This window comes from Pogona vitticeps, chromosome 2 (genome assembly GCF_051106095.1).
Source record: "Pogona vitticeps strain Pit_001003342236 chromosome 2, PviZW2.1, whole genome shotgun sequence".
Classification (NCBI taxonomy): domain Eukaryota; kingdom Metazoa; phylum Chordata; class Lepidosauria; order Squamata; family Agamidae; genus Pogona; species Pogona vitticeps.
In genome coordinates this window covers 2793295-2817664 of record NC_135784.1, presented here as the reverse complement: position 1 = coordinate 2817664, position 24370 = coordinate 2793295, and the positions used below count along the sequence as shown (strand labels likewise).

Genomic DNA, 24370 nt, shown 5'->3' with positions numbered 1-24370 from the left:
TACTGAGTCCTACCATATTGAGCATATTGAGTCCAAGGACTACAAAGCTCATGTGTGTGCCTTTTTGGATTTTCCTAAGGTACACAAGTGTTCTTATGAGGGCAGACTTGTAAGCAGGAATTTGTCACAGGCCTTGACTGGGTAACCAGGACTCTACTCAGTTCATTAAAGGGTGTGCAAATTCCTAATTACTCTCTGTCCGACCGGTCAAGCATCCTCTTGGGGACGCTGATCGCTGACAGGGACCACTGTTTGAGGCCATATTTTTCCTGTGAGGTAAATATGGCCTAAATATTCCTGGAGGAATATTTAGTCTCAACCCAAGGCTTTCTCCGACCGGGACTGTCAAAGCCCAGCTTCTTGCATCTCTAAGGCTTGGTTGGCTTGGCAAGTTCTTGGCCATCCAGGTTGGACCCAAAAAATTCCCCTTCATTTGAGCATCACCAGCTAGACTAATGTTAATTCACTGACAGTACAAGACAGTACAAGACAGTACAAGACATCTGCATTTTTCACAAATAGTACAGAATATACATGGGTTTGCACTCTTTTCCAAACTGGCCTGTCTACTAAGAGACGTGGATGCACTGTTTATGGTGTCTCCAGTCCATCCTGGAAGAGGGAACTCCGAAGATGGTGCAGGGGGATTCCTGTTTGACACCCTGGCTGCCCACCTGTGGGGTCCCTCAGGGTTCTGTTTTATCTTGTCTGTTACTTAGGATCTACATTAAACCACTGGGAGAGACTGTCTGGAGTTTTGGGGTTGGGAGTTAAAAGTATGTCGATGACACCTGTCGCGACTGCCACCTCTTCTTACGTCACCACTAGAGATGACAGGCCACGATCCTTCACACACACACACACAGTACTTCGCTGCCACCAACCACACATAAACCTGACACTGCAGACTTTGTATGGATTTAAAATAAAAATGATGTTTTATTGTGTACAAAATTAAAATGGTAATCACTGAATAAAAGAATCACTTATCAAACTATATTAACAGACCTTCACCCTGCACAGTTCTTAGTTACTAGACACACAGTTACCTAACCTATACCTAACCCTCTCACTCTCTCACTAATTCCCCAACATCCAACCCTCAACAACCTTTCCCTCCTTGTACACCCCCCTTATATACACAAGCTCCACCCCTATAAGACCCACCTCCTGCCTTGCCATAGGCCAGGAAACTCCAGCCTTAGCCAAGACAGGCAGGTGACGTCATGGCACACGTCACATACCTTCCCCCTTTAATAAGTTGTTTTGTGGGGGAAAGCTAAGGTGCTTTTTCCCCAAAACAACTGCAACAAACACACAGCATTACATTTATTACACAATTTAACACAACTACAAATATACTTACACTTCCTTCCTACAGGTAAATAAAACATGCAATGTAAACATTTATCATAATACAATACATAACTTTCAAAACACTTTACATTGCCATATACTATACACAGAGTCCATAAGTCCTTTAGATGTCGTCTTCCGGTCTTCTGGATAAGGCGTCAGCCACACAGTTTATAGTCCCTCTGACCACCTTAACCTCGAAATCATAGTTCTGCAAAAGAAGCGCCCACCTCATCAGTTTACTGTTCTGTGATTTCATAGTTCGCAACCACGATAGAGGTGAGTGATCAGTGCACAAGGTAAAATGTCGACCCCAGATGTAAGCCTTCAGCTTCCAGATCGCAAAGATGATCGCCAAACATTCTTTCTCGATGGTAGAAAGATTCTTCTCCCTGGGAAGCAACTTCTTGCTCAGGTACGCCACTGGATGTTGGTCTCCGCTGTCATCCTGTTGGCACAGTACCGCTCCCACACCGGCATTAGACGCATCTGTGTAGATGATGAACCCTCTGTTGAAATCAGGAGCATGCAGCACTGGATGGTTGGTTAGAGCATCTTTCAGCCGTCCAAATGCCATCTCGCACTCTTCCGACCAGGAAACGCTGTTGCTGCTCTGCTTCTTTGTCAGGTCTGATAAAGGTGCAGCAATCTCACTGAAACCAGGTATAAACCTTCTGTAATACCCTGCCAGACCTAGAAAGGACCTCACTTTCTTTTTAGTGGTAGGTCTGGGCCACTTCAGGATTGCTTCTACCTTGGCCTCTAAAGGTTTGATTAGGCCTCCTCCCACTATGTGACCTAGGTACTTCATCTCTGAGTTACCTAGCTGACACTTACTAGCTTTAACAGTTAAGCCAGCATCTTTCAACCTTTGTAGCACTAACTCTAGATGATGTAGGTGATCTTGCCAGGTGTTGCTAAAGACCCCTATGTCATCGATATAAGCTACTGTGAAGTCACTAAGCCCTTTCAGAGTATGGTCCATGAGCCTTTGAAACGTTGCTGGTGAGTTTCTCAGGCCAAAACTGAGGACTCGCAATTCAAACAGGCCAAATGGACTACCAAATGCGCTTTTCTCTTGGGCCTTAGGTTCACTTCTTCCTTCAATCATCTTACTTATGTCATCAAGCCTAGGCCTAGGATAAGCATCAGGTTTAGTTACTGAATACAACTTGCTGTAATACACACAGAACCTGACACTGCCATTCGGCTTGTCTATTAAAATTGCAAGGGCTAACCAAGCGCTAGATGAGTGTACAATACTTTGATCGTTTAGCAGCACTTCGTCTAGCTCTTTGCGAATATTGTCACAGTAATAACCTCTTACTCTATATGGTGTTACAGACTGAGAAGCATTCCCTGTGTCAGTCCTGGGTAGCATTCCCTTGTCAACACCAGGTTTGTTTGAGAACACTTCTTGAGGTTTTGTAACCAGCGCTCTACAACTATTCTGCTGTTCTCTGGATAGAGCATGGCTGATCTGCACCTCTTGTGGATTGAACTTTTGTGGGCCCCTCCCTTCCCCGAAGGGCAACCCATGTTCCTCCTTATCAGCCTCTTTTATTGCCAACTGCATAAGGTTGATCTCTCTGTAATAAGGCTTCAGGGCATTTATGTGAATGACCCCCCTGCCTAACCTTTTCATAAGTTTGGATATATGAGAGGTTCCTAAATCTGTGATTGTCTCAGAAGGAAAACCCATCCTACTCATGTAATTCACTAAGGCTTCTGCCACAGTCTGGGTCCCTATAGTTAAAATAAATCTGTTCCCCCGCTTAGTGGCATTGGGCATTGGACCTATGAAATCCACCCCTAGACGTGTAAAAGGAGTTGAAATCACTGGTAATGGGCATAGCTTTGCTCTGGTTTTATCACAATTAGAGCCCTGTCTCTGACAAATATGGCATCTTTGACAGAAACTCTTAATATGTTTACCCATATCAGGCCAGTAAAAGTTTTGGGCTATTCTTTGTTTGGTCTTGTTTATCCCCATATGAGCTGAGAAAATGTCTGCATGTCCCTTTTCCAGAATCATAGGGCGATATTTCTCAGGCACCACCAACTGTCTCTTAACTTCAGGCCCCCCTTTTGAAATATTATTCAGTTTTTCCCTATACAGTAAACCACCCTTAATAATAAAGCGTTCAGGGCACTCAGGTGATAAATCTTTATCAGTCACCTTTGCAAAACAGTCTTTTAAGGTGGGATCTGCTGTTTGTTCCTTGACAAAGAGGCTTTTCTGAGGTATTTCAACTGAGAATGCCTCAGGTTGTGGTACAAATTTCTCTGGCTCTTGAGAGTCATTCCCACTACTGGCTTCACTTTGTACTGATTGTGCACGTGTTACCACTAGGGCACTCTTGACATGCTTTGTTAAGTCATTACCAATAAGAAAAGGGGTAGGGATCTCAGAAGACACCCCCACTCTCCACAATCCCTTCCACCCTTGATATTCAATTTTCAAGTCAGCTACAGGTAGTGAAACTAGTTCTGACCCAATCCCTTTCACAGATAGAGTCTGGTCAGCAATCATACAACTTTGTGGTACTATGTCTGAGTGGCATATGGAAATTTCAGAACAGGTGTCTCTCAAAGCTGAATAGTCATTTTCAAAAACTTTTATCCTGTCCCCAGCAGATTCCAGTAAAGCAGCATTGGTCTGTATGTAATAGCAATGGACAACTTCAGCGAGAGGTAGCTCCTTCAATGTATCCAATTCAGAGCTCCTAACTGCCTCTGCCTGGGTTTCCATGACAACAGAGCTTTCACTAGAAGAAGCTTGAGGTTTACTCTGAACACAAAATACAGCCTTTGCTTCTTTTACATTAACTTTCTGAGGTGGAATTTCTTTATTTTGCCTTGTATTAAAACATTGTGAAGCAATGTGGCCCTTCTTTTTGCAAATGAAGCAGATTCTCTCCCCCCATGAGCTTTTCCCATCAAATCTCTCAAGTTTCTCTTTTCCCTCCAAAACTTGTTTACTGTGCTGGCCCTGTTCTGAGGGCTTTTCACTAAAATAGCCGCCTACTTTAGTCTGTCTCTGTGCTTGTTCTTTAGAGAACTTTGGGTCCCATGTTTTCCTCACACTTCTCCCCTCATAACAACTAGGACCCCTTATTTGAGAAATAAAATCAGCTATTTGAGCAGCGTTTCTAACATCAGTTGGTTTTCGTTCTTGAACTAAAAATTTAAGTTCCCCATGGAGTAAGGAATAAAACTGCTCCAGGCCCACAACATTTTTCAATTCCTGAAAGGTTTTTACATTCTCCTGTTCAAGCCACCTATCTAAACACTTTTCTAAGTTAAAACCCAGTTGGGTATAAGATTCATCTGCTCTTTTAGAAAGTTTTCTGAACTTCATTCTGAGATGTTCTGAGTTAATGCCAAAACGATTGTAAACCATTTTTTTGTACTCTGAATAATCTTTACTGAGCTCAACTGGCATATCAGCATACACGTCAGCCATTTTTCCACTCAGGAGAGACCTCAAAATTATCATTTTCTCTGTTTCCCTCACAGAAAAATCAGCACAACTTCGTTCAAAGATTTTAAGGAAATTTTCAGGACAATCCCCCTGTTTATATGTAGGAAATTTCTTCAAATCTGACTTTGATAACTGGCTCTCCCCATTTTCCCTATTATTATTATTGTTCTGGTTCAGTAATTCCAATTTCCTAAGTTCAAAAGCCATCCTCTCTCTCTCCAATCTTTCTTCTCTTTCCATCTCCATTTTCTCTTTCTCTAGGGCAATTCTTTCCCTTTCTATTCTTTCCTCCTTTTCTAGCTGTTTCATTTGAAATTCATGTGCCTGGGCTAACTGAATTCTCCTCAGTTCTGATAACTGTTCACCATTAGCTTCTTCCTGCACTGAGGCAACTCTTCCCTCACCATTTGACTCATCCCCAGACCAGTCTGACATTGCTTGGTCTCTTTGTTCACTCACTTCTGCCATTTGACTGCGCGTGAGAGGCATTTTAATCACACAGAAGGCTCTTTTCTATTTTCAAGCCTCTGTTTAAAACGTCACTTTTTTTTTTTCTTTCCTGTGCTAAGGTCTGACACTCTCTAACAGGGTATATCAACAGATATGGCTAGGCTTGTTACTGTAGTCTCTAATGGCTTCTGCCCCTTCACTGGGCCTCTTGCCAGATTTAGAGCTACTTTAATTTTCTGCCCTTGGCTCTGCTTCCAAATCCACCACAGCTTCACCCTCTCTCAGGTTCTGTAGTTCACTAGGGAGATCCCAAATCTTTGCTGCCCTTGGTCTGTCTGTCCCTTCAGAGTTCTCCCAACTCTGGACTCTCAGACCAAGTCACAACAGCCTTCTACTTTGGGTCAATCTCCCTCACAAAATGGACCTTCTAGAGCTCATAAGTCAGTTCCCTCACTCTGAAGTTTAGGTGCCTCTCTACTAGATCTGCTCCCCCTTGGAGACAAATCCTAGAGAGTTACCCACACCCCACTTCAGGTGCTCCTAACTGAAATCCTTTTGCTCTGGTCACACTAGCCAAGGCTTTTCTGGGCAACTGGGCAACTGGACAACTCGTATCCCACACGCTGGCACCAGTTTTGTCGCGACTGCCACCTCTTCTTACGTCACCACTAGAGATGACAGGCCACGATCCTTCACACACACACACACAGTACTTCGCTGCCACCAACCACACATAAACCTGACACTGCAGACTTTGTATGGATTTAAAATAAAAATGATGTTTTATTGTGTACAAAATTAAAATGGTAATCACTGAATAAAAGAATCACTTATCAAACTATATTAACAGACCTTCACCCTGCACAGTTCTTAGTTACTAGACACACAGTTACCTAACCTATACCTAACCCTCTCACTCTCTCACTAATTCCCCAACATCCAACCCTCAACAACCTTTCCCTCCTTGTACACCCCCCTTATATACACAAGCTCCACCCCTATAAGACCCACCTCCTGCCTTGCCATAGGCCAGGAAACTCCAGCCTTAGCCAAGACAGGCAGGTGACGTCATGGCACACGTCACAACACCCAAGGCTACCTGTTTGAATCCCCATATTGAATGTCATAAAGTATGAGAACCAGATCTGAGGAGGAATTGTTATTGGTTGATGAGGTATCCCCTGCAGATCCCTGGAGATTAAAGCCGAAAATTTCCCGCTAGCTTTGGACCTGGAAGCTTCAATCAAGCGCTCCAATTAGATCCTGGCGAGCTTGAGCTTCTTAGCCTTGACCATATCTGACAACTGGTGTTTGTCGACAATAGGCCGGGCATATTTTGGCTCCTATAACAATGGGAAATGGAGCGTAGGGTGGACTTCAAGCGAAGACATTCTTTGTTGTGCCAAGGGTTATGTTTGGAATTGCTTTTGGGAACCACAGGTGAGGAGGGGTTGAGGGGGGAAATAAGATTAATAACAAGATTATCATAAGAGAGGATGATTTCCTTGGGGTTCGAAGAAAACATAAGGGTAAAACGTAAATTCTCAAGTGCTTGCTCAGTGGTTATTAGCTGGGTTTTCATAGCAAGATTGCATGACCAGTTTAATCTGGGAATAGACCCAGCAGGCATATGTACTATTTCGCGGACTGAGTTATCATCGGGGGATGATGGATTATCAAATATAAAAACCATGGGGAAGTGGTCACTCTCGGAACGATTATCAATATAAAAGTGCTTTAAGAGATCTTTAAAGGATGGGGGAGTTAAAATGTAATCTAAAACACTGGAGCCTCGAGTTGATGCGAAAGTAATTTCCCCTGGGTAGTCCCCAACAGAGGAGCCATTTAGCACTACTTTGTTGAATTGGATACAGAACTTAGTAAATTGGATGCCGGCCTGGTTGATGTGAGCATCTTTAGAGATCCTACCAGACATAAAAAACCAGGGGAGAGGAACATTAGGGTCTAGATTCAAGGCTTCCAAGAGGTCCCAGTCGTCTTTGCCAATTCTAGCATTGAAGTCTCCAAATAGAATAATGTCTGTCGTGGGAAAGAGATGTTCAAGATGCTCAAGGTATGTAGTCAGATGCTCCCAAAGGAGGCATAGCGAGGCTTTGTCAGGAGAAGGGGGAAGGTAAACGTTAATGACAATAAACACAAAACTATGACTAAAACAAGAAGCATGGGCAAGGGGATTACAACTAATAGGGAGAGGCCTGCTTGGAATCGACCACGTGTATTACTTTTGAATATGGGCAGGGAGTACACTAAAAAGCCCTCTAGGTGGATCAGGGAGTCCGTCCAAGTTCCTGGAGGAAAATGATTTCAAATTGTTGAAGGCAAGAGCAGAGGTCAAGGTCCTGATTCTTGGCTGCCCAGCCAGCTATATTCCAGGATAACAGTTTCACTGCTAAGGGCTGGGGCTTTGTTGACCGTCAGTTGATTTCAGCCAGCTGATCAAGTGAACTGTTTGGGTCAACATTGATGCAGCCATTGTTGAGGCTGGAACCACTGGGTATATCAGGGGAAGGGTACGTAGGGTTGACGACTCTGGGCTGCGTAGAGTTGATCATCCCCAAGTCCATTGGGGGGTGGATCTCTGCTTCAACCCCCATCGGATGTTCAGGGAGTCCGGCTGGGTTTTGAATTGCTATGGGACATGTTGTCAAGTCATCTCCGAATCTTTGTAGCACGCTAGCAATTTAGAAGATGTAAAGTGGTTTTTTTGCTGCCCCTTGTAGAATGTTATGAGCCTCCAACCATAGTTCTTCAGGCACTCTGTCCTCCAAATCGAGTTCCTTAAATCTGTTCTCTGCTTCCACTGTGTATTCATAAGGGATTTGGTTAAGATTATACCTGACTAGTCCAGTGGTTTTTCATGAGTATCTTTGAACAAAAGTTTTCATTAATATCTCTGGTTTATCCCTTTCTCTTATTTTCCTCTATTTCTTTGCACTGTTCATTTAAGAAGGCCCTCTTGTCTCTCCTTGCTATTCTTTGGAAGTCTTCAGCCAGCTGCTACAATATCCTTGGATGCAGTTCATCTGGCCCTGGGGATTTGAACTCCTCCAAGCCAGTAAGGTCTTTGTTTTTTACATTGCACTCCTCTTTGATCTCTTTTGCTCTCTCCAGTCATTCTTTCATTGAAAACAAAACCCAAGTGGAGAGCACCAAAGAAATTCTACCTATTTAAAAGGAGGAGGAAGGAAGAAGCGAAGCCAGAAATAAAGAGAAATAAAGAAAACTCCAGCTTCTCTTGCTATTAATGTTGATGCACTACTGATCAAATGAAAAAATCAAGAAGAGAAAAGGACATACGTTCATAGAAAAAGGAAAGAGCATCACGATGCACAGTGATTGTACATCACGTGAAAAAACCCTGAGAGTCGAGAGACAATACAAATGCCAACAGTGTGGAAAGGGTTACAGTCAGAGAAGTAGCCTCCATTCCCATCAAAGAACGCAGGGGAAAAACCATTTAAATGCATGGAATGTGGAAAGAGCTTCAGTCAGAGAGGTCACCTGAGTTCCCATCAAAGAACTCACACTGGGGAGAAACCATATAAATGCATGGAATGTGGAAAGAGCTTCACTCGTAGCACTAAGTTGAGTTTACATCTAAAAATTCACACTGGGGAGAAACCATATAAATGCATGGAATGTGGAAAGAGCTTCAGTCAGAGATCTCAATTGACTTCCCATGAAAGAACTCATACTGGGGTAAAGCCATATAAATGCCTGGAATGTGGGAAGAGCTTCAGTCGGAGAGATGAACTGAGTTCCCATCAAAGAACGCATACTGGGGAGAAACCATATAAACGCATGGAGTGTGGGAAGAGCTTCAGTCACAGCAGTACCCTGCGTTCCCATCAAAGAACGCACACTGGGGAGAAACCATATAAATGCATGGAATGTGGAAAGAGCTTCAGTCAGAGCAGTCAGATGAATTCACATCAAAGGACTCACACTGGGGAGAAACCATATAAATGCATGGAATGTGGAAAGAGCTTCAGTCACAGCAGTCAGATGAATTCACATCTAAGAATTCACACAGGGGAGAAACCATGGAAATTTATGGAATGTGGAAAGAGCTATAGTCGTAGCAATCAGCTGAGTTTACATCTAAGAATTCACACAGGGGAGAAGCCATGTAAATGCTTGGACTGTGGAAAGAGTTTCAGTCAGAGATCTCAATTGACTTCCCATGAAAGAACTCATACTGGGGTAAAGCCATATAAATACTTCAGTTGGAGAGATGAACTGAGTTCACATCAAAAAACTCACACTGGGGAGAAACCATATAAATGCATGGAATGTGGAAAGAGCTTCAGTCAGGGCAATGGTCTCAGATCCCATCAAAGGACTCACACTGGGGAGAAACCATATAAATGCATGGAATGGAAAGAGCTTCAGTCACAGCAGTCAGATGAATTCACATCTATGAATTCACACAACAAAGTGTGTGTGCTAGGTCTGCTAGCTTTATCCCAGGGTTATCCAATCGTGTGATTTCTTCCTCAGCTTTTACAATTAACTCAGCTGTATAAATTCTAGCCTTCTTTTTACAGCATTGATCCTTACAAATACTTATTTCATTGTACAAAATTGTATTCAACAATTCCTCCAGGTTTATCCTAAACCTGTCAGAACTCACAATGGGGAGAAACTATATAAATGCATTGAATGTGGAAAGAGCTTCATTTGGAGAAGTCAATTGAGTTCACATCAAAGAACTCACACTGAGGAGAAACCATAGAAATGCATGGAATGCAGAAAGAGCTTCAGTCAGAGCAGTAGCCTCAGTTCCCATCAAAGGTCTCATACAACGTGGAAAGAACTTCAGTCTGAGCAGTAGCCTTATTTTACATCAAAGAAGTCACGTGGAATGGAAAGCATAGAAGTGTATGGAATGTGGAAAAGTTCTCAGTGTCAGCAGTCTCCTTTGCTCGTATCACAGACATCATACTGGGGAAAAACCATAGAAATGCATGGAATGTGGGAACTCACACTGGGGAGAAACCATATAAACCATATAAATGCAACGAATCTACCGCTTTCTTCTGAGTGAAGTCCTCAAACCTCACCAGTGCATAGCATATGTGCCTTGAACAAGCCTGACCCTTAAAGAACACTTTACTCAATACTTTGCAAGTACTTCAACATGGTCTTTGTGATTCCATAGAACTCACAACAGCTCACTTAAAGAGGACTTCTCTATGGTAGCTAATCAATGACCTTTTCCACTCATCTGGATTTAGCCAAACCTTGCTGGTCCCAGACACTAATCCTCATTTAGAATTTTTATAATTATTTGTTATTAAGAAAATATGGTTTCATAGAAAGAGATTGTTTGCTTAAGCATTAGCGTAAAGACATGTTCATGGAGTTGCATTAGTTAAATAAAACAACTGCTTCCCATGAAATTAAGAAACTACAAAGCTGAACTAAGGGGAGTTAACATCACCTCCTTCTTTGTTACCATGCTACGTTCTGTACCATTCAATCCATCATGAACCTCTCTTAGGAAAAAAGTGGCGTCTCATTTTTCTACATTCCTTGGACCTCCTCCTGCAAGACTGTAAACCAATTAAAAGTGTGCTGCTTATATACCGCCCCATAGCGCTTCAAGCACTCTCTGGGCGGTTTACAAGTTAATTATGCAGGCTACACATTGCCCCCCAGCGAGCTGGGTACAGTACTCATTTTACCGACCTCGGAAGGCTAGAAGGCTGAGTCAACCTTGAGCCGGCTACATGGGATTGAACCCCAGGTCATGAGCACAGTTTTGGCTGCAGTACAGTGGTTTAACCACTGCGCCACGAGGCTCGTCCTTCATGGCTGTAAACCAATTAACTCAAGAGAGGCGTAAGTGCTCCCTCTGCGTCAGCCGCAGGTGTGTTTTCTCCATTCCAATTAGTCGGGAATTTTTGGGGTCTTCGCCTTGGGGCCTCTTCAACCTTGCCTCTCATTAGGATTCACTCTCTACCAGCCTGGTTGTAAATTAAGGAAATGAGCCACTCCGCCTTTTCCACATTCCCATGCCTTCCTTTCACTTTGAGACCTGACTGACATGATTTTCTCTCATCCTCAGTGACTACAAGTCCCATTCTCCTTCAATATCATCACACTTGGATTGTGGAAGGAGCTGGTCCTACAGTCGTGGCCTTTACAGGGAAGAACACATCCAAGGCCAAAACTACTTCAGCTGTGTGTAATGCGGAAAGAGCCCACTGTTCCAGTGGCAACCTTACTTAAATGTGAGAGAAGCAACTGTTTGAAGATGTCTGCTAGAAGAACAGCGTTGTGACTTTTCTTCTTTCAGGAGTAGCAAAACTGGTTATCTCGATGGACAAAATTATATATTTTGTTAGATAGCTGCCTTTTTCTGGTGAGGATTTTATTGGGAATGACATTTGGATTGAAATTTAATTATTCTGACTGAAAGTAATTCTTGAAGAAGTTACGCAATGCAGCCTGTCTTTGTGATAGTATTTGAGCATTTATAAGCTAATTAGAATACAATCTGTAACCTATCTGTTTGTGGTGGCTTTTTTAATGTTGGGAAATGCTTTTTTAGAAATTAAATAGTGTCCTTTTCTTAACCTTAATTTGTGAATGTTTCTATGTTTTATGCTTTAAGATTCGTAGGATAGACTTAATAAGAATTAGACTGGAGGTTGGATGCCTGCCATTTCAATAAACCCTTCACATCAACATCCTTGTTCACTTTCTGGACAAAGTATATTGTTTTGCTATGAACAGTGAAAAGGAGGGACTATTATTTTTATTAACCATATTAATCAAGAAATGGATTTGTAACAGGTAGAGGGACTTTTTCCTGGAAATGCAACATTTTCTCTTCTGAGTAAAAAGATAAGAAACTATTTCAGGAGTCAGAAAATTAACCACCATCTTGAAAAAAGGGTCTTTTCCAGAAATCAACACCAGAGGATAAAATGGGCTGCTTAAAATGTGTAGTGACTTAGATTGGAAAGGCCGATGTTGGAGTAGGTAATGGGGAAATACAGTGGTGCCTCACTTAGTAACATTAGTCCTGTGGTAAAAGCATTCCTTAGAACTGCCTTTACACGAGACAGAGAGGGATTCAGAATGATCCGTCCCTATTGCCAGAAAAATCGGGTCCTGTAATTTTGCTCTAGGCGACTTCTCACTCTTTCACCCAAGTCTGTCCCGATTTTAAATAAACAATGTCTAGGAGCTCTGGAAGATCTAATCTTCCTTTCATTAATCTAGGACCCTAATTTGGTAGCGTAAATGCGGCCAGATCAAAACAATCCTAGTTCTAAAATATCCAATTTACTACAGTAGCTTGGTCTAAACAAGGAGACAGCTTACAGACAATTTGTCTTTTTATATTTTATTACAAAAGATATCATTTCAACAAGCTCATTTTAACGTCATTCAGTATTTCCAAATTATTTCCAAAATAACCCCCAGCCTCAGCCACCAGTCATTTCCTCTATAAAGTGAAAATAATGAACTGTCTAACTATATCTTAAATAAGCATTCTTACGCAATCTCAAAATAAAGTCCTGTCAGCTGCATTTCTCTCGGTGTGTCGTCTCTCTCCCTTCCATCTCTTCTCCGTCCTTCTCCTTCCTTCTCTCTTCGCCCATCTTTCTTAAATTAAGAAGTTATGTCCTTGTCCATCGGAGTTGAGATAAGATAAGGGTCAGCTTGCTCTTCTTAACTTTTTTTTCTTTAGCTGGAGAAGAACTGTCCTTGTACATTTTTCTCTCTAATTAGCACCTGGACACAAGCAGATTTCTAGCTTTTTCGTTGCAGCTCTGAAATAAATCCTATGAAATACAACTCTATTCTATTTTCATAATCAAATTCATGACAAGTCCATTCCGGAAAAAAGTTGCTAAGCGATGAAATTGCTAAGCGATATTTAAAAAGCCCTTTTAAACGCATTAAAATGCGAATAATGCGTTCCTATGAGCTTAAAAACTTACCTTTAAGCAAAAATCCTCCATGGGGCAGCCATTTTCGCTGCCTCTAAAGCGAGGAAACACAGCGGGTGGCCATTTTGTTTTCCTGGCGGCCATTTTGAAATCGCCAGTCAGCTGTTAAAAAAGGGTCACTTTGCCATGATCGCTTCTCCTCAATCATCGCAAAGTGAAAAAACCCCATAGGGACCATCACAAAGCGATCGCTTTTGCGATGGCAAAAAGGCCATCGCTAAGTGATTTCATCGCTCAACGGAGCGATCGCTACGTCAGGCACCATTAAATGATGTCTGCGATGGACACCAGGCGTGACGAGAGCAGAAAAGGCCACCGTTTGGGGCAGATGGTGATTTTGTCCAGGTTGGCCTTGAGGGGAATGTTGCCCTTCCATGATCATTGTCTCCAACAAATAGCCCGTATTGCAGAACAGCTCTGAGGCTGACTGGTGGGTCTTGGATTATTTGAGATTAATTGGTGGTGACCTTCTTTGAAGGTTTGGCCACTTCTATAAACAATGGCAGGTTAGAAATATCAGTCACAATCTGTGCCCAGGTGGCAAAGGGATGCTTACCTGGAGATTCCTTGTTTCCAGAAATTTCCAGAAATCTTTTTCCTTGTGGAGACCTCTTTAGCCTGGATCCAGAAGATCTCGCTCCCCATCCAGCACAGGCTGCCACCCTCTTCCGTGATCTGCTTTTCCACTGACCAGGATCACCTCTGAAAGTAAACTGAAAGCAGGAATAAAAAATAGCATCCAATATTTCTAAATGATTAAATTACATGAAAAGAGCAGCATTAAAAGAACAGACAGAAACATTTTGATCTGGCAGATGGTACGTCAATTATGTACGGAAAGGTTTGCAACAGTATTAGTGCCCAGCTATGTTCCTGGATACCTGTTTAACAGGAGTATATAGGTGCCGCTTATCGTTTGTGGAGGTTGGACTTGACAACTTGACCAGTTCAATACAATATGTTTTCTGAGCCTCTGACAATGCCAGCTGGCTTCATTGAGTCATACTAACCTATCTATCTGTATTGGGGAATTAGAACCTTCACTGTCTCGGCAAATTACCTGTCCTTTAGAAAAACCAGACAGCAAATGTTAGACTTTACTGGGAAAATTATTTGTGGTTTGGGGGGGGTTGTTATGGTCGTTCCTTCAGGGACTCCCAGCTGCCCTTCCACGAGGAGGACTTCCCAGGTTTGCTATCGGAATAGGATGTGATTGTGCTGTAGGAAACCGGGCTTACTGAAAAAGATAGGATTGTACTTCTAGGTTACCTTTACAGATCTACAGTATATCACAGAAGTGAGTACACCCCTCACATTTCATAAACATTTTTGTATATCTTTTCATGTGACAACACTGAAGAAATGACACTTGGCTACAATGTAGAGCAGTAAGTATACAGATTGTATAACAGTGTAAATGTGCAGTCGCCTCTAAATAACGCAACACACAGCTATTAATGTCTAAACCGCTGGCAACAAAAGTGAGTACATCCCTAAGTGAGAATGTCCAAATTGGGCCCAAGTAGCCATTTTCCCTCCCTGGTGTCATGAGACCTTTTAGTGTCACAAGTGTCAGGTTTGAAGGGGGAACAGGTATTATTGCTCTCACACATCAACACCACCAGTTGGTCTGTGTAGGCAACTGAGAAAGTTCAGTGCATATTGTCAGCTTAACGATTTAGTCATTAATAACAGTAAACCAAAATTTGTTGTCTTTGGAAAGAAAAGGAAACAACATACCGTGTTTCATAGAGGCAAAAAATTTAGAACAGACTGGAACCTATAATTATCTTGGCACAGTTTTCTCTGTGAGAGGATCTTATTCCCAACAGATAAAGGGGAAATAAACAAAAGGTTTACTAGCAGCTAACTCTCTGAACAAGCTACTTAATTATAAATACCCAGGGCTCCCTCCAACCAATTATAAAAGTATTTAAGAGACACTCATCTTTGGTGCAGAAATATGGGGTCTGAGTATTAGTAAGAACATTGAAAGAGTTCAGAGCAAATTTATAAGGGAATCTTGGGCTTGCCAAGATGTTTGCCTGCTTATGCCATTAGAGCAGAACTTGGTTTTGTAGCTAGCTGTATTCAAACAAAGAGTGTCTGACCTCGGAGCTGAAACCGATATGGCGGCCTTACCCTCAGGGCAATCTATGAAATGGCTAGCAAGCGCTAAAACCATTTTTCTGGTAGAAAAATACATGCTCTTTCCAATGAAAAAAGATCTGTGTGAGGTGTTTACCCGCCTCCGTTTTGAGCTAATGGAGACAAGGATGCTACAAGGCCGATATCAGGGCATTCCCATGCAGGATAGATGGTGTATTTGTGGGACAGCAAAAGTTGAAGATCTGGCACATTATCTATTACCTGGTCACATCAGAAAACTTTATGTCACACCCTATCTGGAGTGTTTGAGGGTTTGGGCTGATGAGAGGAATTTTATTTATTTATTGCAAGGGGATAACCCCCATTTAACTCAAAAAGTGCCAACTTTTGCTGTAGAAGCAGCAATCCTGAGGAAACAAGAAGTCCGTAAAGGGTCTACATGGTAAGGATACCTGCTTTTTCTCTGTTATTACATGATTTGTTTATAGAATTCTTGGTAAATGCTATCAGGAGAGGCAACTCGATTTCTTAATTAATGAAATACAGGATGCTGGCCAAAGTGTTAGGTCTGTGATTAATTTATTTGCTGAGCCTGCTTTGTTAACAATAGAGGACCCATCTAAGGTTAAGCATTGTATAAATGCTCATTTGGAAGAAAATGGGGAAATAAAGGGTCTATTAAGAAACTGGAATAAATCATAAATGATGTTGTATTGTAATAATGAGAAGAAGGCACTGATCAAGGAAAAAATTTTCATAGTAAGATAATGAAAAATATTGGACATTTACAAGAATATAAAAATGACAAGAATTTTTTTAAACAAGAACAAATGATAAATTGATACTAGAAGTCCAAAATAAATTAAAGGAATACAGGAACATTGATTTATCCTGCCAATATCGACAAGAATCGTTGAATATGAGGAATTATTTTGTAATGACAACAAAAGAGCCATTATAAAAAATTGATTACAGTGGTGCCTCGCATAATGAGCGCACCATTTAACGATGAATCCGCATAGCGATGCGGATTATGCGATCGCTAATGCGATCGCATACCGATGTTCTAAATGGACAAAAATCGCTTTGCAACGATCGGTAAGCGTTTCGCTTACCGATTTTCGCATAGCGATTTTTAAAAAACAGCTCTTCAGTGGTTCCAAAATGGCCGCCAGACGCCCAAAATGGCCGCGCGCAGCACTTTCGCGCTGTGCTCTCGCTTACCGAGGGCATGAAAATGGCAGCCGGATGGGGAAACTTCGCTGAACGGTGAGTTTGGGCTCCATTGGAATGCATTAAACTAAGTTTAATGCGTTCCAAAGGGTTTTTCCGTTCCGTATAGCGATGTTTCCCCATAGCGACGGTTAATCCGGAACGGCACCACTGTAAACTAGACAGGGTTAGGTCTTCCTAATATAACATTTTATTCTTTAGCCAATCAAAAAAAGATTTCTTCCAGATATTATACCTTCCCCTAATACTGGCCCTGAGGGGCAGGAATAAAGAGGCTCTCGGTCCCCCCCCCCCCCGAGGGTCTCCCCTCTCCCGTTTCTGCCCCATTTGAGGCTCCGCCCCCTCCCCCCGCCCTTCTTTCCATTCTGGAAAAGAGGAAAAACCAAGAGCTCTCAAAGGGGTGGGGGAATAGGGGGAGCTGCTCTTTGCGCTGCGTCCAAGGGGAACCGGAGGTGGGAGACTGGGCTCCTGCCTCCTCCTGCCCCCCCACCTCTAGTATCTCCGGGCAAAGCTGGCTGCTTTGCAAGGGGGGGAGGGGCGATTTCCTCGCGAGTTTTCCCACCAGAGGACGTGCAAGGATGTGAGAAATCGGGGGTGGCGGCTGAAGGACCGGGACAGGAGGGGGGGGCTAAGGGGTTGCAGGGATACTTTTAAGAAACAAAACAAAAAAGAGCCTCCCCCCAATTTCTCTTTCTTCCAGGCACCGCCCCCAGCCTCAAAACCCCCCCCCCCGTTTTGCCCAGGTTTAGAAAAGTTACTTTAAGGCCCCCTTTCCTGGGGGGTGCAGGGAGGGGGAGGGAGGGGTCTGCAAAGGGGAGACAGGAGGGGGTCGCAGAAATGGGGCTTTGGGGGAGAAGAGGGGGGGCGTCATCTGGCTGTGCCGGGGCTCCCTCCCCCCCCCGACCCCATGCCTGCCCTGTTTACTTTGGAAGCCAAAATCAGGAGGGCAGGAAAGCAAGCCTGGGGAGGGAAGAAGAGGAGGGGTGATGAAGAGTGGGGGGGGTTTCAGGGGGGGAGGAGAAGAAAGAGTGGACGGGGGAAGGACCAGAGGCAGCTCCACCCTCGTCCTCCTTCTTTCCTTTCTGCCTCTTGTTCTTTTCATCATCTTTTTTCGGCTCTTGGAAGACAGGAAAGACAGACGGATGAGAAACTGTCATCAGGAACCGGAAGAGGGGAATCTCTCCTCCTGGCCCCTCTTTCCCTCCCCCGCCACCTCTATGGTCTCAGGGCGGACGCTCTTCCCAAAGAAGGAGGACTCCCTCTCGTGAGTTTCCCCGCTTGCTTCCATTCCTTGGGGAGGCGAGGGGGGGAGAAGGAGAATAAGGGGACCCCCCAAGGAGAGGGGAGGGGGGTCTCCACCGGGCAATCCAGATCGCAAACCGGTTTCTCACTTGGTTTGCATGGCAGGCTCTGGCTTGCAAGGGGGGGCTTCCACCTTCTTCCCCCCCCTTGCAAGCTCTCCTCCTTTGCAGGGGGGGAGGAATATTCAGACGGGGTTGATATCCCCCCCACCGGGAAAGATTCCTCGTCCCCCCCATCGCTTGGGCAAAGGGGGGGGCAAGGAAGGCGGCCAGGATCAGGGCCAGGTCTCGGGGAGGAGGTGGGGGGGAGGGGAGGACCAGAGGCAGCCTCATCCTTTGTCCTCTTTCTTTCCTTTCCCCCTCTTGTTCTTTTCATCCCTACCACATACGGCCTGCAAGCCACTCCTGTCTGGCCCGCGGACATTTTTTTGAACATCAAAACCATTTATAGCTTTTTGTCTAAAGTTGATCAGTAGCTTATCTTTAACATACTGCAAAAAAAACCTCTTTAGTATTTGTGAAGGTTAACAAGTTTAAAATAAAAACAATCATAACATCACTGTTTCATTTTATTTTTAATTAAAGTTGGTTCGCCCACCCCCCGGACACAGTTCAATCATGTGGCCCCCCCTTATACAAATTAATTGCCCACGCCTGCACTAGGAGGACGAAAGACCCGAGGTGGATCATCCTTCATTCTCTTTCTTTCCGTTCTCCCTCTTGCTCTTTTCATCCCTACCTTTCTATTATCTTTTCTCTCTTTTTTTGGCTCTTGGAAGAAAGGACAGACAGACGGATGTTCAAAGGAGCTTTAATGCTCTTTTCTTTGACCAAGAAGCCTCTTTACTGATTATTTTCTTCTTCTGTTATCTAAAGGAGGGCCTGAGAGGGGAGCTGACCACACATGAGTAGTAACATACTTGTTTTCCCCGTGGACTAAAAAGCAAACTTTGGCATTATTAGAAAGATCTTGAAAGTCATGGAGCAGTGGCTCAAGAAATCTAGCTCGGGAACTGTTATAGAAAGGACAGTCCAAGAGAACATGATGAACTGTTTCAATAGCTCCCAGGCTGCAAGGGCATCGTTTATGGATGTATGGGGTTCCACAGAATCTTCCAGATAGAACGGCCGAGGGGAGTGCATTGAATCTGGCCAGCATAAAAGCTCTTCTTAGTTGAGGATCAGTCAGGTGAGAGAAATAAGAAGCTAGAAGCCAAGAATTCTGGTATAGACCCAGATGACTAGGAGAACAGGTTTTCCGAGCTGCCTCGGTCAGATGTTGCAGTTGGACATCTAGTAGTCTACATTTGATTGAATGGAATATTGCCGAGGCAGAGGACAGATATAAAGCATCCAGGGAAATTCCTAGGGAAATGATTTTCTTCTGGATCACAGTTAACCATTTAGATGCATGATCCATCAGCATCGAAAAGGTGAGGGAGTTCTGGTCAGAGTTGAATAAAAGGCGAAGCCGGAAGTTAACGTTTGAGAATCAGGCACGGGTTTGTAGCAGTAATGATCCAGTTTCCATGCATATTGCAGCATAGGGGACACAATTTGGTAGTCCGAGTATTTTCCTCAAGAAAAGGGATTGTAAGCCATCGGTGGTATGGTCGAAGGCATCGATCCATATGGGGACACCTTATAAGAGCTGGAGGCTGGATTTCACTTTAAAAGCTCTTAACGCCATAGGGACATATCGGTTATCTTTTAAATTAAAAAAGGGGCAATGGCCAAGGCACTAGTTCTTGCCACTGATATAGCACGTTTACGATAGGTTGTCCAGCTACCGTTATAGGAAAAATTAATCCCTAGATATTTCACGGTTTTGACCTGCTCAAGGGAGTTTCCCTGTATTGACCATGATAATTGTTTCCAAGATTTAGAGAAAACTGAGATTTTGTTTTCTCATAGTTCAGGGTTAACTCGTTGGCATTAAGATAAGTCGTGGCTTGTCGTAATAAACGCCTCAGTCCAATTTGTGAGCATGACAGTAGGACTGCGTCGTCCACATATAATAAGATGGGAACGTGGCGGTGGGCAAGTTTAGGGGCTTGTCCATTGATTGCATGTAGAGCTGGGGCTAAATCGTTTAAAAATAGGATAAAAAGTGTTGTGGCAGGAGTACAGCCCTGTTTCACACCCTTGCTAATTGGAATTTCCGGGGTTAAATTCCCATGAAGATTGTACCTAACTTGGCAGCTGGTGCGTGTATACAGGTTTTTAATCAAGGAGAGCAGTCTGGGGTCCATGTTCATCTTGGCTAGCTTAACCCAAAGCAACTCTCTCGAGATTGAATCAAATGCTGCCTTGAGATCTAAGAAGGCAGCAAAGAGTTTATTTCCTGATTTCCCACTGTATTTAGAGGCTAAATGTGTTAATAGAACACAGTGGTTGAGGATGGTCTTGCCATGACAAAACCCTATTTGTTCTGGGCCTAATATGCTGGACGTTGTCAGCCAGCCTCGCTAAAAGAAATTTAGCATAAAATTTGCCGATAACCGATAAAAGGCTACTCGGCCGATAGTTCTTGGGAAATGAAGGATTGCCTTTTTTGTATATAGGAACAACGATGGTGTTGGTCCATGTCTTGGGCATTATTCCAGTGCTATTTATTCTGGTAAACAGGGCAGCTAGAGGAGGAGCCCACCAATCTGGATGGAACTTCAGTAGTTCTGGGATGACTGCGTCAGGGCCAGGGCCCTTTTTGGATTTAAGTTGCAAAATCGAGGTGATAATGTCCTCAGGAGATACTGGTGGCCACTCAGGGTATTTACCGATATCAGATTCAAGGTCAGTGGAGAGAATTGCCCTGTCGCTACTAAAAAGGTTTATAAAGTATGAGAACCAGATCTGAGGAGGAATTGTTATTGGTTGATGAGGTATCCCCTGTAGATCCCTGGAGATTAAAGCCCAAAATTTCCCGCTATCGTTGGACCTGGAAGCTTCAATCAAGCGCTCCCATTGGGTCCTGGCGAGCTGGAGCTTCTTAGCCTTGACCATATCTGACAACTGGTGTTTGACGACAAAGTAATCTTTTAATAAGCCTGGCTTATTTTGGCTCCTATAACAATGGGAAATGGAGCGTAGGGTGGACTTTAAGCGAAGACATTCTTTGTTGTGCCAAGGGTTATATTTGGAATCGCTTTTGGGAACCATAGGTGAGGAGGGGTTGAGGAGGGAAATAAGATTAATAACAAGATTATCATAAGAGAGGATGACTTCCTTGGGGTTTGAAGAAAACATAAGGGTAAAACATAAATTCTCAAGTGCTTGCTCAGTGGTTATTAGTTGGGTTTTCATAGCAAGATTGCGTGTCCAGTTTAATCTGGGAATAGACCCAGCAGGCATATGTACTATTTCGCGGACTGAGTTATCATCGGGGGGTGATGGATTATCAAATATAAAAACCATGGGGAAGTGGTCACTCTCGGAACGATTATCAATATAAAAGTGCTTTAAGTTATCTTTAAAGGATGGGGGAATTAAAATGTAATCCAAAACACTGCAGCCTCGGGTTGATGCAAAAGTAATTTCCCCTGGGGAGTCCCCGACAGAGGAGCCATTTAGCACTAATTTGCTGAATTGGATACAGAACTTAGTAAATTGGATGCCAGCCTGGTTGATGTGAGCATCTTTAGTGATCCTGCCAGACCTAAAAACCAGGGGAGAGGAACATTAGGGTCTAGATTCAAGGCTTCCAAGAGGTCCCAGTCGTCTTTCCCAATTCTAGCATTGAAGTCTCCAAGTAGAATAATGTCTGTCGTGGGAAAGAGATGGGCCACGGTAATAATTAATGGGTCTCTCCTTGAGGGCAAATTCCCATCTGCCCTGAAGGACGCGCTCATTAGGCCCATTAGGAAGAAACCCAATTTGGCGGCGGATGAAATTGGCAGTTATAGACCCGTCGCCAACATTTCTTTCTTAAGCAAGGTGGTCGAGAGGGTGGTGGCCGATCAGCTTCAAGCGCTCCTGGATGAAGCAGATGCCCTGGATCCATTTCAGTCGGGTTTCAGGCCGCACCATGGTACAGAAACGGCATTGGTCACCCTGTGTGATGACCTACTGAGGGAGGCCGACAGGGGCAAAGTGTCTCTGTTGGTTCTCCTTGACATCTCAGCGGCCTCTGATACCATTGACCACGGTATCCTCCTGGGGAGGCTCTCCGAGCTGGGAATAGGTGGCCTGGCTTTGGCCTGGCTCCGTTCCTTCTTGGAGGACCGTCCCCAGAGAGTGCAGCTTAGGGAGAGTGTCTCGGCCCCGTGGAGCCTCAATTGTGGGGTTCCACAGGGTCGATTATCTCCCCAATGCTATTTAACATCTACATGAGGCCGCTGGGTGGGGTCATCAGGGGGTGTGGAGCTCGGTGTCATCAGTACGCTGATGATACTCAGCTCTACATCTCCTTTCCATCCTCCGCAGGAGATGCCGTCCTGTCCCTTCAGCGCTGCCTGGGGACTGTACTGCAATGGATGTAGGAGAACGGGCTGAGGCTGAACCCGGACAAGACGGAGGTACTGAGGGTGGGCCCTCCCACAGTTGGGGATTTGGGAAACTCTCTCTCTTTTGGAGGGGGTGACTGCCCGCCAAGGATGGGGTCTGCAATTTGGGGATCCATCTGGACCCGGCACTCACCATGGAATCACAGGTGGCGTCGGTGGTCCGCTCCGCCTTTTTTCATCTTAGGCGGATAGCCCAGCTGCGTCCCTACCTTGATGTGGGGGCGCTCACCACCTTGGTGCATGCGCTCGTAATCTCAAGATTAGACCACTGTAATGCGCTCTATGTGGGGCTTCCTTTGAAGCTGCTGTGGAAACTACAGGTGGTGCAGAATGCGGCGGCCAGAGTGAGAAAATTCCAACATATCTCGCCCACTCTGGCCGCATTGCATTGGCTGCCCATCCGATTTCGCATCGACTTCAAAGTGTTGACGTTTACGTACAAAGCCCTAAACGGTTTAGGGCCTCGATATCTGGCGGAACGCCTACTCCCACCAAGTTCTACCCGTGTCACTCGAGCGAGCCAAGAGGTGAGGCTGAGGAGCCTAACGCCAAGGGAGGCCCGGAAGGAGAAGACAAGAAATTGGGCCTTCTCGGCACTGGCTCCTCGCCTCTGGAACAATCTACCTCCTGGGATTTGCGGGGCTCCCTCGCTGGGTATCTTTAAGAAGCAATTAAAGACATGGCTGTTTCGGCAGGCCTTTCCTCCAGACATTCCCTGATTTTCCTTTCTTTTTCTCTCTTTCGTTTCGTTTAGTCATTTAGTCGTGTCCGACTCTTCGTGACCCCATGGACCAGAGCACGCCAGGCCCTCCTATCTTCCACTGCCTCCCGGAGTTCTGTCAGTTTCATGTTGGTTGCTTCGCAGACACTGTCTAGCCATCTCATCCTCGGTCGTCCCCTTCTCCTCTTGCCCTCACACTTTCCTAACATGAAGGTCTTTTCCAAGGAGTCTTCTCTTCTCATCAGATGGCCAAAGTACTGGAGCCTCATCTTCAGGATCTGTCCTTCCAGTGAACACTCAGGGTTGATTTCCTTCAGAATGGATAGGTTTGATCTCCTTGCAGTCCAGGGGAATCTCAAGAGTCTCCTCCAGCACCACAATTCAAAGGCATCAATACTTCGGCGGTCTGCTTTCTTTATGGTCCAGCTCTCACTTCCATACATCACAACAGGAAAAACCATAGCTTTGACTATTCGGACTTTTGTTGGCAAGGTGATATCTCTGCTTTTTAAGATGCTGTCTAGGTTTGTCATTGCTTTCCTCCCAAGAAGCAGGCGTCTTTTAATTTCGTGGCTGCTGTCTCCATCTGCAGTGATCATGGAGCGAAGGAAAATAAAAGCTGTCACTTCTATTTCCCCTTCTATTTCCCAGGAAGTGATGGGACCAGTGGCCATTATCTTAGTTTTTTTGATGTTGAGTTTCAGGCCGTTTTTTGCACTCTCCTCTTTCACCCTCATTACAAGGTTCTTTAATTCCTCCTCACTTTCTGCCAGCAGAGTGGTATCATCTGCATATCTGAGATTGTTTATGTTTCTTCCGGCGATCTTAATTCCAGCTTGGGATTCCTCCAGTCCAGCCTTCCACAGCCTTCTTTTCTCTCTATTTGGTTTTTATTTTTAAAGTTTTTATTATTTGTTGTTCCTTATATGTATAGTTTAATTATTTGATGATTGTTAGCCGCCTAGAGTGGCCCTGAGTTGGCTAGATAGGCGGGATATAAACAAAATAAATAAATAAATAAATAAAACAAAATTCAAGATGCTCAAGGTATGTAGTCAGACACTCCTAAAGGAGGCATAGCGAGGCTTTGTTGGGAGAAGGGGGAAGGTAAACATTAATGACAATAAACACAAAACTATGATCCCGATTCTTGGCTGCCCAGTCAGCTATATTCCAGGATAACAGTTTCACTGCTGAGGGCTGGGGCTTTGTTGACCGTCAGTTCA

The 24370-nt window shown here is 44.1% G+C and overlaps 2 protein-coding genes and 1 pseudogene across 5 annotated transcripts in view; 2 read left to right on the top strand and 1 right to left on the bottom strand.

Annotated features, from left to right (window-relative positions):
- Nucleotides 1–24370, bottom strand: part of LOC144587246 (uncharacterized) — a 139694-nt pseudogene that overhangs the window by 28135 nt on the left and 87189 nt on the right. The window lies entirely within an intron of this gene.
- LOC144587268 (uncharacterized) overlaps nt 1–24370 on the top strand; it is a 91791-nt gene that overhangs the window by 7165 nt on the left and 60256 nt on the right. The window lies entirely within an intron of this gene.
- LOC144587300 (uncharacterized) overlaps nt 797–24370 on the top strand; it is a 32223-nt gene continuing 8649 nt past the window's right edge. Inside the window, exons 1-2 of the mRNA XM_078387375.1 lie at nt 797–9302; nt 21663–21669. Coding sequence (XP_078243501.1) covers nt 8777–9302; nt 21663–21669 — 533 coding nt within the window. The 5' untranslated portion in view covers nt 797–8776. The remainder of the gene's footprint in view (nt 9303–21662; nt 21670–24370) is intronic.